The sequence below is a fragment of the Heloderma suspectum genome, chromosome 3, assembly GCF_057233095.1.
Source record: "Heloderma suspectum isolate Gila_16-S chromosome 3, 16-S_ref, whole genome shotgun sequence".
Lineage (NCBI taxonomy): Eukaryota > Metazoa > Chordata > Lepidosauria > Squamata > Helodermatidae > Heloderma > Heloderma suspectum.
The window spans coordinates 323,235,226-323,254,114 of record NC_139460.1 but is presented as its reverse complement, the minus strand read 5'-3'; the positions used below and the strand labels follow the sequence as shown (position 1 = coordinate 323,254,114).

Here is an 18,889-nt window from a genome sequence, read left to right as displayed (position 1 = left end):
TTACTCTGAGTGCCAGAACAGAACTGAGCTCACAGTCCTTCCACACAAAAATCCACTCCTGGTTACCTCAGCCTTTCTTCATTTCAGCAGTATAAATTTGTGTGTGTTCTGGGGGGATTATTTTGTGGCTGCTATTTTTAAACAATTGGGAGTCAGAAACAGGGATGGGCAAACCCCCGATGCCCAGTCTGGGGAGGGGGGTCTGCCGTGGGGAAATCTGGTCTGCTTGGAGCCCCACAGATTTCCCCAGAGCTGTGGTGCGTCCTCCAGATTCTGCACAGGCGGCTCTCCGGCTTTACAAAAGGCAAGGTAGGCTGATGGCTGTGCGGAATCCGGAGGGCATACAGGTAAGGGGGGGGCAGTCCACTGTGGACTCCCCAGGTCAGATTCTTGGGAATCTGACCTCATTGGAGTCGGCAGTGGATTTCTCCAGCGTCCCCAATCAGAAACCCTTGCCGATGGACTGCAAATCACCCAGAGCTTGTTCAGTAGATCCAGATCTACCTTCCGTTCATCCCTGCTCTATGGAAAGTACTTGACTCTCCTTGCAATTGGTGAGAGGGAGTGCTTTACCACCTTCTTTAGTGAAGTGGGTGCAGCTTTCTGCAGCGTGGAGATGCAAGGATGGAGAAAGATTCACCTGTTGGATTTCTGCTGATCATGTTTGCTATGCTTCCTCCATTGGTTTCTGTTTCTTTATTGCAGTCTTCCCCAACCTCCTGCCCTCCAGATGTTGGAGGACACACATCTGGAGGGCACCGGGTTGGGGAAGATTACCTTATTGGATCCACTTTAAGTTACTGCTTTCTTTTTCTTTTCCTTAATCTTTTTGCTCTTTGGCCCCTTCTGATTTGTTCCCTCTCTTATTTTCCACGTCATCACTCTGCCACTACTCTCCTCTTGGCTAAACCTCAGGTTTCTTCTTCTATTTCACATCTCCATCCTTTCTCTCTTGCTGTTCCTTTCTCTGAAACCCACTGCCTTGCGACATCCGCACCTCCCCCCCGCCCCAGCAATTCTTTAAGCAGCGTCAGAAACGTCTTCTGAGCTTCCAGCCTGAAATCTCTGCCTCTCCTTCTTCCCTTTTGTTCTGATCTTGTGTTCTTAGACTGGAAATCTACAGAGGTTCTTTTCTTTTTCTTTTTAGGATCTTCCCTATACATTTATCTGTTCAACAGTTATCTTCAAACAAAACTACACACATTAAAGATACTGAGGGCACAATCCTATCTGGAAAGGCGTCCGCCTCCGAACTCGGAGGCAACCGCCTATCCAAAGCAAGACAGGAGAAGCACGGGGGGATCGTTCCCTCCATGCCTCTCCTGCCCTGCTTTTTCTGCTAGACGGCCGATTTTGGCTGTCTAACCGCAAGGGTGGCGAGCAGGAGAGGAGGCTGCTGTGCGACACGTAGGATGTGTCGTACATGCAGATCCGCTCTCCCTGTCCTGGAACGCCCCCAGCCCTGCCCCTTTTCAGCTGCTCTGCACTCCTCTTCTGAGTGTGGAGGACGGGGCTTCTCCACGCTGCCTCAGAGGCAGCACGGATGTGTGGGGAGGTCAGTTTTCCAGAAAACAGCATATCCTATGGCTGTCTAGCTGCTGTCTAGCAGCCATAGGAATCCTCCCTCCAGCAATCAAAGCAATAAAATCTCTTTAGAACAACTCAAATACTTTGCTTCCTGTATTAAAATTGAAATTATTATTATTCCAGGATTGAATGGAGACAAAATAGGAAAATTGCCTCATAATCCCACCCCCTCCAAAAATACCGATTAGCTAGCTGACAGTTGTCCATTAATTTAAAAACTGAGTATGCCACGCCTTTTCCCATACCGCTCTCAGGCTTCAACTCAATCATCGTACAGCTCTTAATTCCTGGTGGTGGTAATGGTGATGATAAAGGCTCAGGAGGTCTGGCAGAAAAAAACAGTGTGGCCACCTTATAGGGGCACCACCAATTCCAACTGTGTCCATATACTTCGAAGGTGATTGCACAGGGGATATTAGCATGCCCATCATCTGTCTGAGATGTGGAGTGGTACATACACATTATAAACAAACAAACAAATAAATATTGTGCCTGGGGAGTCTGAATTTAGTGACATTCAACAACTATGAATGTTCTCCGGACATTTGCTGACTATTTGCTTTCTGCTGATAATTCTTTTCAATATTTGTCCATTGATATTTGACAATGTCTGATAGTCACCGTGCACGGATGTTCAATATTGAACTGTTTTTGATTGATAACATGCAGTGGTATTCAGAAGAATGGCAGCTTAGGGGAATTCACATTGCATCCTAGCCCTAAAGTAGGGGTGAAGAACCTCAGGCGTGGGGGCGAAATCTGGCCCTCCTGGGGGCTGGATGCCCAGGGGCCATGCCCGTTCCCCCCAACCATTGATCATTGGTAGTTTCCCACCTTTTGTGCTGATTTTTCCTCATTCTAGAAAGTTCAAATGCCTCTCCTAAAGCTTAGCTTCTGGCAGGACGCACTTTAAGCTAGAATACGCTGGTATTCCTGGCCACACTTCTTTTGCCCTTGGCCCCACCCACCACAGGCATGCCGCCCCAGAGAGCGTTTCTGAAATGGAATTCAGCCCTGGGGTTGAAAGAGATTCTGCAGCCCTGCCTTAAAACCAACTAACCAAAACTAGCCAACAAGTCCTAAAGTACTCAGCTATGAGAGTAAAATGTCACAATCAAAGCGCGAGTTCCAGTTTCCAATTTCAGGCCCCAAATTTTACCGTTGAAACCTGAATGGCAAAACAGGGAAACCTGGCAAATTTCAAACATTTGCAAACACTGGGCTGCCCTGCAGATGCTTTGGGAGGGAGGGAGGGAGCTCCCCACTTCTGCTTAGACGTGGCATTGCTCACCCTCTGGTTGTAGACTGTGAAGTTGTCATACAGGCTCACGATGCACTCCGCCTTCTTGAGGAACTTGCTGTAGGAGGCATCCGTCCACCAGTGCATCAGGTTGCCGTGCCGGTCGTACTGGCCTCCTGCAAAGAAATCAGGTAAGGGATGGAAAGTGCCTTGCCATCAGTCACATGGAGCGTGACTGAGAAGTCCTGACTTTGCCCACCACCAGTACCGGCACCCCAGCTATTTCCTCCCACCTAAGGGCAGAGATTACAGATTCTGTGGCCTGAGCCGGGAAATCCAAACGGCGCCTGCTAATCGACACGGGGTACGATCTCTTCCCAGCCCCCTGGAAGTCCTGCACAAGCTCCGTTGGAATAAAAGGGAGCGGTGCTCAGCACCGGCTTCCGGCTTTTGTGGGCCCTTGGGCAAGACACCCTCAATCAGTGAAAGCTGGTGGCTCCAATTTCAGTGGGGCTATGCATCCATTCTGGGTTTCAGTGAGAACTCTAGAGTAGCTAGCCAAGGTGCTGAACCTATTTGGGGGATAGGGTTCAGCATCTCAGATGGCTCCTTTAGAGTTCTGGCTGGTTCTGGCTGAAACCCAGAGTGGATTCATGGCCCCACTGAAATCGGAGCCACCAGTGTCCACAGCCCTCCATGGGCCCCTCCCTGCGTGGGTCCGCCTCCTCACCGCCACGGCCTCCAGCTTTTATTGCTGCTCCTCCTCTTCCTCCTCCTTGCCTGACAGGCAGAGAGCCAGGGAGGAAGCAGGCGTCATCGTCTGCTGCCCGCCTTCTCCCCTCCGCCGTTGCCTGGGCCAGAGCGAGAGGCAGGCGAACGGTCAAAGCAGGTGGCCAGGGTGAAGAGGAGGCTCTTGTCAGTGGGCCCCTGCTGGGGTGTAGGCCCTTGGCCGGGGGCCCCCATGCCAAGCCTGGACTCCGGCCCTGGCTGTGCTTCCAGGGGGTTGTTATGCCTCATGGGCCAGCCGGCTGCCTTTGTTTCTACCCCTAAACTGCCCCACTGAGCTCATCTTGTCTGGAGATAGGGTTGCCTTTGCTCCCATTGCCAGAATCCAGGATTTTTAAGCCCACCTCCCACCTCTGGACTTTAAATCCAGCCTCTTCCTCAATCTGGGTTTGGCCGCTGTTCTGGCTAAGGCAAAAGCTATTGCCCACTTCTCACTGGGAAGAAGGGGATTGGTGGTTTTCCCTGGCAGAAATGGTTCGGGGGGCAGGCGGGCGGGCAGGGAAGCACGAGTTCCCAGTCCCACCCTCCGTATCCTCCCAAATGCCACCTATGGATGCTTGATCAGATCTTTTGTCAAGGACACCCAGGCTACTTTTGGCATTAAGGCATTTCTGGGGCAGGGCCCCTTTGTGGAGAGGCTGGGCCAAGATAAGACTTTGAGCAGACCTACTGGCAGGACATACATCTATTAAATAACGAAACAGTATGTGATTAGGATACAGCCACATCCAATGGGCCATCCTTGGATATATTCCAGGTCAAATTACAAAAAAAGGGAAAAAGAACAGGAGGGGTCTCAGGAAAGACTATCAGTCATTTTTTAAAATTTTTAATAAGGTCATTTTGTGTGTGAGAAAAAAGGGCAGTGGAGGCTGGTGGCTCTGATCTCAGTGGAGCAGTGGATCCACTCTGGGTTTCAGTCTGAACGAGTCAGAGCTCTAAAGGAGCTATCGAAGGTGCAAAGCCGAGCTCCTTTAGAGTTCTAACTCGTTCTGAGCAAAACCTGGAGCGGATTCGTGGCCCCATTGACATCGGAGCCACCAGCCTCCACTGGAAAAGGAATTTGTGCCTTTGAAATGCACCCCTGGTCCATTGGACCGTTCAGTTGCCTATGCCATGACAGTCATTCACTCTGTGTGCAGAAGGACGCGCGAGATGGTGGTGGCGCTGGATGCTCCAGAAGCATAATCCCACATGCTTTGATGCTCAGCGCTGCCACCCTCCCCCCTTTAATGCCCCCCCAACGTTCATTTTTGGTCTTCATGGCACTGGGTGCAAGGCTGCCCTTTCCTCCCAGCCCCTGTGGCCATGGGGGATCGGCGCTCAGGTGGCCGTGTGTCCTGCTTTACAGCAGACAGTCCTCTGATTGATGGCATCTTCCAAGTCCCAGTTAACAATAAAGAAACATCAGAAGGGAGAACAGGGAAGACTGACGGGGCAGACACACGGGTCACCTGGCCTGGCACCGTCATCCCCACTAGGGTGAGATGTATTGGCTTTCTCTTGAAATCACATCTGTTTCTAAATTTGCATCTATACATATACATTAGCAGATGTTAATGTTATGCAAATGCACATTTTATGTCCATCAGTGTACTCTTTGGTCCTCTTTTTGGGTGTGTGTGTGATGCATTTCCGCTTTGTTGGCGATGCATAATTCCTCCCCCCAGGCTGTATGTAGATTTGGGGGGGGACTCACCCCAGTCGTCATAGCCATGCGTCAGCTCGTGCCCGATAATTGTGCCGATGCCACCATAATTCAGGGACCTGTGGGTGGGAGATGGACATTGTGGGTCGGCCGTGGTGTGGTGCTGGAGGAGAGGGAACCCTGAGCAAGAGGGAACCCTGAGAGGGAACCCTGGGGCCTGAGCAAGCGCACCTCACTTCCCAGACAAATCCTCACTTCAGAAAGAACACGAAGGTTTTTGCTCTTTCCTGCCCTGCATGCTGCGAATTGCACTGTAGCAGGGGTGGAGGGGGGCGGGGTGGGGGGGGGTTGGCAGGGAAACTGTCATGAAGGCCTGATCCAGGTGGGGGGTGCCTTCCTGATAAGGCCCCCGCAGCAACCTTTTCTTCAGAATAAGAACTGGCCCATTTAAGCACCGTTATCAAAAAGCACTTTTATGGTAACTGTTAATTTGCTCAGTGCTTATGTAGCAAAATAGCAGGAACTGGAGCACATCTGGGAGGCTGGGCTGGGCTGGGCTGGGCTGTGCTGGGCTGGGCGGCAGGGGTGTAGCAGAGCCGGGGGATACAGGGACACAGCACTGGCACTTTTTATTAGCAGGGACGCTGCTGTCACCAGCCGCCCCCTCAGATGCCCCTGTGGCTCCTGAGCTTAGCTGCTCTCCTCTCAGGAGCTGGGGGGGGGATGAATTTCCCCAGCAACAATGCATTGCTCCCTGTTGTGCTGCGAAGTCTTTTGGGGTGTCTGGTTCTTGAATGGGCAATGGAGACCCATTCGCTTTACTAAGTCTTGTTGCCTTGTAACATTTTGATATTTTATACAATTTTAATCTTATTGATGATTTAATTCTATTTTTAACTTTTGTATACTTCTATTTACCCTTCTATTTATACAGTAGGCTTTAATTGTCCAAGTTTTAATGCTGTAAAGCCATCTTGAGTCCCAGTATTGGGGAAAAGGTGGGATAAGAATAAGAATAAGAATAAGAGGAAGAGGAAGAGGAAGAAGGGGAAGGGGAAGGGGAAAAGGAAGAAGAGGAAGGGGAAGGGGAAGGAGACGAAGAAGTCCTGCCCCTGATGGAGGTGAAAACTGCTAGAACTGCTTTGTTGATATGGATCCACACAGCAGCCTGGAGTTTTGGCCTCTCCTTGGGGGCGTGGGACCGTCGTGATGAGCTCCTGCACTTCAAAATGTACCTCTGCACCACGGGGCCGGGGGGGGAGATGCCCCCAACTCCTGTGGAGGGAAGTGCTAGTTTGGGAATTCATCACAAGGAATGGGCCCCAGCTCCATAGTCCCTGGTAAGGAGAACGTGCTGGGCCTGAACCCTTTAGCTGGAACCATCACCGCCCCAATCCTAATTCCCCTTCCCGCTCTCCACGAAAAGCTCCAGGTAGGAAGATGGCACTTACTGTGGGAACTCTGGGTCATACAGAGTGGGCTGAAGGATGCCAGCTGGGAACACTGTGGGGAGATGAGAGGAGGATTATGGGAGAAAAGTGGATCCCAGCGAATATAGAGTCAGCCTGGATGACATTTCAGGGATAACGGATGCTGCAGAGCTGTGATGATAACATTCTTAGGGTGTTAACATACTTTAGAATGGGGGTCATCATTGCTGATTTGTGATCAGATCCATTATTTTGCTGCCTGGTTCCCAATCTTGACTTTTAAAAAGGAGAGGTAAGTTTCTAGTTCTCATGGTTATGAACATACGTTTTTAAAAGATGAGGTAGGCTTCTCTGTTCCAGGTTCTGGGAGCTGAGGAAAGGAACATCTCCCAAAGAATGCAAGGTTAGTGGAGGCCTAAGAGGAGATCTGGGATTGGCTAAAATTCCTTTTCATATGCACACAGGGTGGCAAACCTCTGTTTGTTGCTGCATGATATGTCCTATGAACCCCCCACCCCTGCAAACTGACCCACCTTCATTTCATCACCATGATGGGCTGCCAATATCCCATTCTCCCTTTCCTCCATATATATATATATATATATATATATATATATATATATATATATACACACACACACACACACACACATACACACACACACACAAGCATGTATGCATGCATGCATGCAGTAATGCTTTGTGGCACAGGAACTGATCTCATTTCCCCGGGCCCCTGCTCTCTTTGGGCACTAATGTCTTGTATTACCTAAGACTGGTGCTCAGTAACACACATCTGAGTGAGGAATAGGAGTGATTATTCCCTTATGGCAGGGCTGCAAAACCTCAGGTCAGGGGCCAAATGAGTCCCAATCCCGGTTCTCCAGGGTTCCGCAGATGGACCCGCCGTCATCTCCCCCCCCCCAGCCCTTTGTTTGGTTGTTTCCAGCTTTTGTGCAGTTCTAAAATGTTAAAATGCCTCTACTAAGGCTCAGTTACTGGCTGAAGGAGCTTTAAGCTGAAATATCCTGGTATTTTTGGTCCTTTGGATCTGGCCCTTTTATCTTCAGCCCTGCCCACCACTGGAATGTGGCCCCCGAGACCTCCTCGGGCTGAAAGAAGCTCAACATCCCTGCTCTATGATCACTGTAGGCCTGGCATAGCAACAACAGCACCAAGGGGTGGGGGGGGTCTCACTGCCCCCCCAGCGTCTCCAGAAGCTGCCCCCCCCAGCATCCTTAGGCAAGCTGCCTAAAGAGACCTACAAGATGCAAGGATGGTCCTACTGTTCAAGTGAGAGGCCGTCGTGAAACAGCCAAGAAACCTCAGAATTACGATGCTTTTTAATGTATTGTTGGCATGTTTGACCAACCATACTCAGAACTTTAAAGACTGAATGTAAGTATTCTAACAGCATGATCCTATGCGTGTTTATTCAGAAGTAAGTTCTGCTGTGTTCAGTGGAGCTTAAGTGTGTATAAGATTGCAGCATACACATAAATAAATATGATGGAATATCTAGCAACTGCATAACAACTGTGCTATCTGGTGTACATCCATGACAAGAAGTAATGGTTGTGCATTGTTTATGCTAAAATAAAGAGAGAGAAAAGATAGTCCGGAAGAGCTTGTTTAACTTCAGTGAATTGCCTTCATGTTCCCAGGTTTCTTTTGTAACCCTGAGGGCTAGAAACCTACTTTCTGTTTAAAATAATACTGCTAGCGACGCAGGGATTCTATAGAAGCTACTCGATTCTGTGCTGGATGCGATAGTCCTCAGTGTGCAACAGGATCGGGGCAATGCGGATTCCTGACTCCCTGCCCCCACCCTCATACTTAAATGGTGGGACCATAATGGCAACCTTAGTTTGGAAGGAGGGAAAATGAACTCTGCCAAAGTGCTGCAGCCTCCCTTTCCTGTGAGCTATCCAGCCAAGAGCCGCAAAAGAGCAGGTGAGGTCAGACTTGCCCATACCCATTTGGTTCTTGTTGGGAAGGTAGTACGCATTCAGTGCCTGGGGAGGCAACAGCCACCTGCAATGAGACAACACACCTTGATCAGCAGAGATCCCAGCACCGGGCAAAGTCCCAGGGCACCCTTGACTCCATTTCTCGTAACTGCTGAAGGCAACCCTGCCTCCGCACCGCGAGGACAAGAGCCACATAGGGGGCAGGGAACGCACAGAATTCCCCTTCCGCTGCCTCAGCAAAGGAGCAGGCAGCGGTGGTCCCGGTGCTGCTAAGGAGCCTGGAGAGAGGTGCTCCATGGGTAACTGTAGCAGCTGTTGCAACTGTGAGCTGCTACAGTCATTAGGAGGCTTCTGACCACATGGGGGCCCATTTCCAGGTTCCTGTGTGAACCAGTCCTGGCGACAGCATCTCCTTTGTTCTCAGAACAACTAGATTGAAGCCACTGAGACTGGATGGACTCACGCCCACCTGGTTGTAGCTGTGCGCAAAGCATGTGTGTCTTGGCTCCTTAAAAAAAGCAGGCAGCATATTTTTCAACCAGTCGATTCCGTTCAAGGCAGATGAGGTCCCTACATATCCAGTGGGTGTTGTGCTCCCGCCAGCCACCAGAGGCTGCCAAAACCCAGTTGAAGGACAGTCGGAAGAAAGACGGAGGGGACCGAAACTCATGCGTGGAGCCCTGTGTTCGCTTTCTGGAGAATTCAGGAGCAATCTCTCTCCCCTGTCCCACTGGGGAACTGGAGAGGCCAGCTCAAGGAGGAAACGGACAGCCACGCAGCAACTCTGTGCAAGCAGGCACGATCCATCCACGGTCAAGCAAAAGAAGAGATACCTACGCCGACTTGTCCACCTCCTGCCGGATCTTCTTCACTGAGAGCTTAATGCTGAATTTGATGCTGTTGAGGATGTTCTTGAAGTAGGTTTTCTCATGGACTTCGAACTGCGGAAGAATACAACAGAGATTCAACACATGGATTATGGGAAGGGACTTCGCTCAAGGCAGAGCACCTGCTTTGTGTGCAAAAGGTCCCCAGTTCAATCCCTGGTGTCTCCGGGTAGGGCTAGGATTGACTCCTCTCTGAAACTCTGGAGAACTGCTACCAGGCAGGGCAGACAGCAGAGGGACTGTGGCGTTCCTGCCTATTTACCAGTGAAAATACCCTTTTAATAAGGCCTTTCCCACAGCCGGAAACACCTTCCACCACACAAAGTAACACGGTCACCAGGACATTTACCTCAGGTCCAACACCTATACTTCATGTGAGATGTGAGGACACACATGTTTATTCTCTTTATTACTTTACCCTTTTGTAGCCACAAGCCTGAAGGCTGTCAACGGCTACTAGCCCTGATGGCTACATGCTACCTCCAGTATCAGAGGCAGTGGGCCTATGTACACCAGTTGCTGGGGAGCATGGGCGGGAGGGTGATGCTGCGCTCATGTCCTTCTTGTGGGTTTCCCATGGGTGGCCGGTTGGCCTCTGTGTGAACAGAATGCTGGACTAGGACTAGATGGACCCTTGGTCTGATCCAGCAGGCCTCTTCGTATGTTCTTATGTTCTTAAAAAGCCTTGGAATTTTTTTTAAGGGTCTTTGCCTGGTGCTGAAAAGACATTCGTGGAAGTGCCAGGCGAGCTTCCCTAGAAAAGAATTCTACACACACAGTGCTGCAACCAAGAAGGCCTTTTCTTTGGTTGCCACTCACCTTTATTTATTAAATGTAATTATCTAATTCAATCAATCAGTGAAATATGGGTGATTATTCAACTAAATATTCTTTAGGGCACAATGCTATGCATGTTTAGACAGAAAAAAGTCCTACAACCCCCAGCATTCCCCAGCCAGCGCTGGCTGGGGAATGCTGGGAGTTGTAGGACTTTTTTCTGTCTAAACATGCATAGCATTATAGCCTTAGTGAATCAATGTGTTGGGCTATCACTCTTTGCCCTTGCTTATCCCCAGGGAAGTTTCCTCCAGGAACCATGGCCAGCCGTCCCCTCACACACTTGCCTCGTATTCCTTGTCGATAGCTTCCGGGTTGAGCAGGAAGTCTGGGTAGCCAATCATCACCATCATATGCTGTAGCTGCAAGAGAAGCAGGGCTCAGATACTTGGAAGACACCTTGCGCGACCTCCATAAGACCACCTCAGGGGCCCGTGTGTCTGGTCAGTGAACCTGGGGCACCCACCACTGGATTCATTCCAGCCTCTGCCATGTTTGCACATTTAGGCTTTCTTCACACGGAGCTTTTATCCTGCTATTGAGATGGTTCTCTCACGGAAGTTTGTGGGCATTTTTACATGACACCGTGACCCTCCAGGGCGTCTCCTGCGCTAAATGCCCTTTGTTCCATTTTTACATAGATCGCAGATAATGAGCTACCAAATTACCCCACTGTGTTCCGCTTGAGTTCCCCCTGTGAAAAGAGGAAAAGCAGCAAGAAGAGGAGCAAGATCAGTGAAAGATATGGAAGACTCAGATTCTGGGAGAAGGAGGGGGACAGGGGAGGGCGGAAAGGAAGCGGGTGAAAAAGGGAGTCCTTGTGATCCTGCATTTAAAATGGGAGCAGAAAGCCCCATTTTAAATGCAGGATTTTAGGCTGGTGTAAAGATGCTCTCAGTGGGTAAATCAGAGGTTAAAGTGAGCTGTAGGAGAGTCAGAGATGATGTTGATGATGATGATTTACATTTCTATACCACCCCATAGCCGAAGGTCTCTGGGCAGGTTACAGAAATATCCTTGTTCTTTCACCTTTGGAAAAAGAACCATAAAGAAACTTTCAGTTGGAACCAATGTCGCTCTAGTAGCATCCCACGGGCTCTCCATGGGAGCTTTCTCAAACAGCTTTTGAAAAGGTTGAAAAACATTTTCATCTTCCCCCTGGAATTAAAAGGGGGGGGCAAGGCAGCTCTGGATAACATCTTGGAGAAAAGTACTCCCCACGAGATAGTGGGGGGGCTGGATTCCAGGATTATCTCCCCAGACCTTTACCAACGCAAAAAGCTGTTCTGAAACTCCTATTTTATAGCAGAAAACAGGGCTGACGTGTTCCATTATAATATATGCTTTAAGAAATATCAACAACTCCTGAGGGATGATTTAAGAAATATTAACAACATTTGAGAATATCTGAGGACCTGCAAGATCTGTTTGACAGAAACATGACTACACCTAGGAGAAGAAAGGGGCTGGCATCACCGCCAACTCCCCCCGTACCTCCTGTGTCAAAAGTTTCAAAAACAGAAGATATAGGGAATTATTTACTCTGATAAAGACTTTATCTTTGCAATTTACAGAGCAAGCCAAAAGGTTGGATTTAATCCAAAATTCCATCACCGCCTTGCAAGGAGCTGTGGATCTAATTAATGCATCATGGCAAAAATGGAGACGAAAATTAATGAGCTAGAAGATCGAATGGCAGGGAATGAAACTACGACACAAGTATGTTTTAAAAATGTCTATGACAGAATTTCTCAACTGGAGGCCTTCACGCGAAGATCCAATGTACGTATTATTGGGATTAAAAATTTGTCTAATGATGTAAAATTGCCTATTTTTGTGGATAAACTTTTGCATGAGATACTCCCTATCCCATCTGATTATTTACTTGATATTGAGCAGGCATTTCATGTGCCAAATGCTAAAGAGACTGACTATATGATCATAGTCCAATTTGCAAAAGTCTCCACAAAGAATTATATCCTGCGTTTGGCAATGGAGAGTGGAAACCTTTCCTGGAAACAAGATAAAGTTATGTTATTTCCAGATTACATCAAAGAGGTGATGAATAAAAGAAGGCAATTTATCAAAGCGAAAAATATGGCAAAACAAATGAACTTACAATATTACTTAAAATATCCTGCTACATTTTGTATTGTGTCTGGAGGTCAGATGAAGAAGTTTCTAAATCATGAAATGGCGGAGGCAATGCTGAACGTAAAAATGCGTGAGATTTCTGCCATAACCCCATGAACTGGAATCTTTAAACAAGCTTTGTTAACTGCTTGGGTTTAGTCTACATGATCCAGGCTAGGTCGGAAGATAAATGATTATACATATATTCGTTTATTCTCTTTCATCTTTCTTTTTTCTTGCTTTTCTTTATATTTTTTATTTCAAAATAGATATGGTATGCTGGATTTAAATTTATTGTTTGAGGGTAATTGTGTATGTGCATTTATATATAAAATATATTACTGATTGTTGAAGGTTTATTTAAGTTTTATTATTATATAACACTATATTATTATTATTATTGTTATTGTTATTATTAATATAGGCTACTGGGAATGAACTGTAGACCTGTTTCTTTGATATAGGATCGATGATATGATATGGATCAGAACCCTCACTCTGGGGCCTTTTAAATATTACCCCAGGGGAACAGAGGCCTGCAATATTACAAGGGTAACATTTAAAATGACCCATCACTAGGGATATATGAGAAATTCATTTCAGTTTGTTTTTTTATCAGAATTTTCCCCAGTTTGCACCATCTGTACCGAACTCGGACCTGGACACATTCTGCAGTCAAAGTCCATTCCCAGCTTGCAATGTGATTCATGGACCAAGAAAAATGTGTTTGAGAAATGCGCACAAATATGCTTTAATCAATGGGGAAGAACGTGTACATCGCCAAGATGCTCACAATGGGTACATACATTTGGAAAAATATGCACAAAATTGCACACATATTTTCATGCGAAAAGGAGAGAAAAAAACAAAGCTCCCAATCTGATACGAGCGTGAACTGGAACGAGCTTCAAGATGGAATTCTGAGAATTTCACCAAGCCCAAGTTTTGTTGATTCGCACATACCTACCCTCCATGGGTTGATGATGTGGGTCTTTCCCAGGGAATTAGTCCCCCTCACCTGGCAGGATGCCAGCTACCTGGTCAGAAGCCATGTGATCATCCCCACCCAGGTTTGCTGAGTCATTTAAACATGAGGAGGAAAGCTTATCCCATGAAGCCAGAGTAACATTTAAAAGGCCCCACTCTCAACACCAGGAGTGCAGAACCTCTTTCAGCCTGAGGCCTGCATTTCATTTCAGAGAAGCTCTCAGGGGTCGCATTGCAGTGGTGGGCAGGGCTGAAGGCAGAAGGGGTGGGCTCTAAAAAAACCCAACCCATCGTAGCTTAAAGCTCCTACTGCTAATAACTAAGCCTTAGGAGATGCATTTCAACCTTTTAGAAAAGGCAAAGCTGCACAAAAGCTGATATACCACGAAATGATAAGCGGTTGTGGGAAAGGAAATGAGGCTAGGGGAAAGGAGACCTCTGGAGAGCTGGATTTGGCCCCAGGCCTAAGGTTCTCCACCCCTACTCTACACTGATAGATGAAAAAGTGTGCTTTTTATCACCTTCTGTCTCCTCATCTGAGAGCACAAAAGGATTGCTAAAAACCAGGAACTAATGGGAACTAAGAATCATGACATGATCTTGAACTATATTGCACAATCCTAAGCATGCAGCCTCTGGGGTTGGATGGATTCGTCCTCAGTTCCTGTCCATGACTTCCCACCTTGGCTCGGGCTGCCCGCCGGGTTTCTTCATCCATCCAGTCGAGTTCTTCCAGTCGCTGGTCCAGGATGTGTTTGATGTCTTCCACTAATTGCTGCACCTGATTGAAAGAGGGTCATCCAACTGTCAAAGATTGTGTGGATGAGAATGAAAGGGCCACCCTCTCCTCCCAAGAACCCAGCAGAAAGAAGAAGAATCACCACCAATTGGTATCACCACCAATCACGAGGCATCAGCGTCCATTTCTCTGGGCCCACAAAACACTGTTCATACTGCTCGATTACGGCTATGTGAAAGGGGGTAACAAATACTGGGCCAGTTCAGATCATCATATCTCAGCTTAATAAACCAAGATTTGAACGTGCCTTTTCCATGCACACATAGCCCCTCCATGTGAGCAGCAATTAAACCAGGAAGTGTTCAGTGGATCACGGTTTCCTGTTTCATCCAAACTGGTAAACTATGGTTACTAACAGCTTCTGAACAAGCCGGGATATTAAACCACAGTTTGACGTTGGCTTAATATCCTGGCTTGTTCTGAAGCCCAGCTTGGACAAAATGGGGAACTAAGGTTAATTGAAGACTTCCTGGTTTGTTTGCTCATGCCACAAGTGTGGGCAAAAGGCTTGTTTAATCAGCTAAGATCGTCCGAACACAGTACATGTCAAATTGTTAGATGGTCTGGCTTTTTAAACACTCCTCCGTCACTGTCTTCTTCTCTTAAGGTTATTAGTCTTTATTGCCACTGCCTCATCTCATTTTTTTGCAAACTGCTTTGGGAGGTTATATCACCTGAAAAGCAGGTATACAAATGGTATAAACAAATAAATACTCCTTATTGTGAGGGGAGTCCCTGATTTCAGCCTTAAATGTCCCTCATTATTGTTCTCAACACTGATTATCTTTTCGGCACCAGGTGAAGAGCACTCTTTTCTCCCAGACATTTCAGAGATTTCGTTTTTAGATTTTTATGGCCGTACTTTCTATTGATCTATTCCTGTGCTATTTGCCGTTTTGTGTTGTGCCTTATTCTTTTACCTATTTGTATTGTATTGTATTCTTTTAACTATTTGTGTTGTGTTTTATTCTGCCCAATAAAAATAAATGTTTAGCATGCAGAAGCCCCACGTTTCCTGGTATTTTCAGTTAAAAAAATCAGGTAGCACGAGATGTAAAGGATGGCTGGGGCAGGACAGAACACGCACTGCCGCCGCCATGCTGCCTTGCACCCCGACCCTGTTCCCCCATCCCATGCCCCCCCTTACCTTTGCTGCCACCTCCCCCTGCCCTTTGCCTCATCATGCGGAGAGCCGTGCATCTGGAATAAGTGATTGCAGGGCTCTTGTATGAGGTCACTAGCTCTTGCAAGAGCTCACCCAGGTCTTGTGTGAGCTCTCCTGAGTCTCACAAGACCCCCACAGCTTCTGCTTCTGACCTCATGGCTTTTCGTGCAACAAGACAAACAGAGAGTGGGCGGCTGCTCTAAAGAGCTCTGCCAGCTGCTCTCTCACTGTGGCAAATGCCACAGTGGGAGTGGGCTGGTGGGGCTCTCCAGAGCGCCCGCTGGAGGCAGCAGGGGAATGGCAGTGTCAGTGGCAAGGCTTCTTGGGGGATGAGGGGAGCGGTGCAATTCGCCACTCCTCCTGCCCCACCGCCTGATGCAGGCACCACACCCTGCTTCATGGGAGGGTTGTCCCTGGCTAGTGGGACAAACAGTCTGAGCTGGAGTAATGCTACCTCCTGTGTCACACATTACAGAGCCCATACGGACTGCCATTTCATCACACATGCAATGACCCATGAGCGGTTGACATGTGGACTTCTCTTTGCTACTTGGTAGTATGATACAGGTTACCAAGCTACCCTGGGGTGAGAGAACTTACACCACTTCAGGTAGTGAGGTCAGCTTTTGGGGTTGTTTTTCCCTCTGTTGCTGACCACACCTAATCTTTGGCCTCCTTTTAGTGAAGAAGACATCCTACAGAGCAGCCACCATCTCGTGCCGATAATAAAGGCCCAAGCAAAAATGGCATATTTGTTGGAACTGATCTTCTACAACAGTCCTGACTGGAGGCTTCCCATAACCGCCACACTCCTGGATGCTGCAAATCTCAGAGGTCATATAACGCCGGGCTGGGATTCCAGCCTTACTATCCCAATTTACAAGAAAAGCGATAAAAAACAGGCCAGTAACTACAGCGCAATCAGTTTAATAGATCACATAAAATGCCTAAAGTGTATGTGAAGCCTCTTCTTTATTGATTAGAGGATTGGGCCAAGGGAAACAGATTTTTTTTTTCCAGAAGAAGCAGCTGGGTTTTGAGTGTGGCCTTTATTGACCTGAAGGCTGCCTTCAGTTTGGTAAGCAATGATAGATCATGGGCCAAGGTGTCACATTCAAATGTTGATCTCAGGTGCTCATATCTAGTCAAAAGCTCTACTTTCCAGGGATCGAAATCACATGGAGAGGCTAACGGCCAGCCTTCCCCAGCCTGTCGCCCTCCAGATGTGTTGGACTTCAATTCCCAGCATGCCCTAGCCAGCCATGCTGGATGGGGCATGATGGGAGTTGGTCCAACACATCTGGAGGGTGTCCAGCTGGGGAAGTCTGACCTACATGGATGCAAAAGGCTCCCAGCTACAGACTTTGCCCTCAACATGTGGGGGGGATACAAGAATGGTAACCGCGGCCAGGGGGCCAGTTACGTGTGTGTGAAGTTAGCAAGCTTGTCCTTGCTCTCCACCCTCACATGTTCATTCACTTTACGCAGAACATTAACATCTGAATTGGGTTACACAGCAGATAGAATCTCTCCACCCACCATTTTATTCTCACAACAATTTGTGAGGTAGGTCAGAGTGAGAGATAGGGAACAGCCTAGGCTCACCCAATGAGCTTCATGGGTGAGGGGAGATTTGAACCTGGGTCTCCACAGTCTCAGGTTAGTCTCACTCTAACCACTAGGTCACACTGGCATTTGGAATGCCTTCCCCAGAAAAGCTCGCCTGGCACCAAACTTGATTCCTTTTGGGCACCTGGCAAAGACCCAAGTTTTCCCTCTTTGCCCATGCCTTCCCTCATGTCACTGCAGCTGAGTTTTAATTGACTGCCTTATTGTTCTGCTGGATTTTATCACTCTGCCATGCCTCGGTGATTTCTGCGATTTCAACACTTCAGTTTTTAGTGTATTTGTTAGTTTATTGTTTTAACATGTCAGCTGCCCAGGGAGTTGTTGAAAGAAACCGAAGGACAGCTGTGGCCTGCTAAAGAAATAAGTAAGCGTGTCAGGATGTAGTTTAAACACACATTCTCCATCCAGAGAACTAATGCCTCAGGTGTTAAAACAAGCATTTTCCACCACATTTAGAATGCCTGTCTGACTTTACCCTTAATCTTTCATGCACATGGGGGATGAAAACAATGGTTGTCGTCTTTAGGAAATTATTCTACTCAGACGAATGAGCCGTTAGCTATAAATTAAGATAAGACAAAAATGGTGTTTCTTGATTGGGCGCTGCAGTCCACATGGTTTAAATCCCCCCAAAGTCCCCTAAATTCCCCTCTACTATGGGGACTAAAAAAAAGAGAGAAAACTCCTCCATTGGTGCCAATGGAAGTTTTTTCTTCTTTTGGTCTGAGCAGGGGCGGGATTGGAGAGGAAATGGCCGGGTGAGTGGGAAGGATTAAACCTCCCCTACATGTGCATGGTGGTCCTGATCTGGTTCAGGGCCCCATGTGCTTACACTAAGATAAAGAAACTGGCGAGGATCAGCTGCAGCTACAGTATTTTATGCAGTGTGTCATTTTATGTAGTAACACTGTTCCCAGGGGCATTTTGGGGGAGGTGGGAAGATGGCTGCTTCTTTGTCATCCAAACGTATGGATTTTCTCAGGCGTGCTTGAAGAGTAGCTATACTCCTCCGACCCTTGGGTCCTGACATGGGTGTCCCCAGAACACGTCCCCACCCTATCAAATCCCAGCTTCCCTGCCATCCTCCATCTTAGGTCGGTTCTTACCTTGGCCTTGCTGGTGGAAGAGAAGTATTCCTCCACAAACAGCGCCCCCAGCGCCATGCCAAAGTGCTTGTTGGCCTGGCTCAGGCACACTTTGCCCAGCTCCAGCTGCTTCTCGGCACCCTCCATCTCCTTGGTGAGCTCGTGGATGGCGTCCCGGAAGGGCGTGGAGAGGTGCTCGCTCAGCACCACCGCGATGCGCCACAGCATGTAGTTGTGGAGGACCCTGGAGGAGGATGAACGCAAGGGGGTGGCTTCAGGGCAGGAATCGGCCATGTCTTGGCATGGTGGGTAGCAAGGGATGGGTGGAGGACAGCCAATCTGTGACTCATGTCCCCACTGGAGGCTGCTGGCTCCAATGTCAGTGGGGCAGTGAATCTGCTCCGGGTTCAGTCCGAACCAGGCACAACTCTAACAGAGCTATCCAAGGTGCGAATGTCGGTGGGGTGGTGAATCCGCTCCGGGTTCAGTCCGAACCAGGCACAACTCTAACGGAGCTATCCAAGGTGTGAATATCGGTGGGGAGGTGAATCCACCCCAGGTTTCAGTCCGAACCAGTCAGAACTCTCTTTACAGTTCTGACTGGTTCGGATTGAAACTGGGGGCGGATTCACTGCCCCGCTGATATCAGAGCCACCAGCCTCCACTGCATTTCCCTGTTCCTGAGATCCACCTTTTTATATTCTGC

At 48.2% G+C, this 18,889-nt stretch overlaps 1 protein-coding gene across 1 annotated transcript in view; it reads right to left on the bottom strand.

Moving 5' to 3' along the window:
• The window catches only part of ECEL1 (endothelin converting enzyme like 1), a 67,262-nt gene that overhangs the window by 7,525 nt on the left and 40,848 nt on the right, over positions 1-18,889 (bottom strand). The window contains exons 7-14 of the mRNA XM_084847706.1: positions 18,205-18,427; positions 14,188-14,286; positions 10,673-10,747; positions 9,499-9,602; positions 8,667-8,725; positions 6,713-6,764; positions 5,313-5,380; positions 2,879-3,003 (exon numbers count right to left, since the gene is read on the bottom strand). Of these exons, the coding sequence (XP_084703832.1) occupies positions 2,879-3,003; positions 5,313-5,380; positions 6,713-6,764; positions 8,667-8,725; positions 9,499-9,602; positions 10,673-10,747; positions 14,188-14,286; positions 18,205-18,427 (805 nt within the window). The remainder of the gene's footprint in view (positions 1-2,878; positions 3,004-5,312; positions 5,381-6,712; positions 6,765-8,666; positions 8,726-9,498; positions 9,603-10,672; positions 10,748-14,187; positions 14,287-18,204; positions 18,428-18,889) is intronic.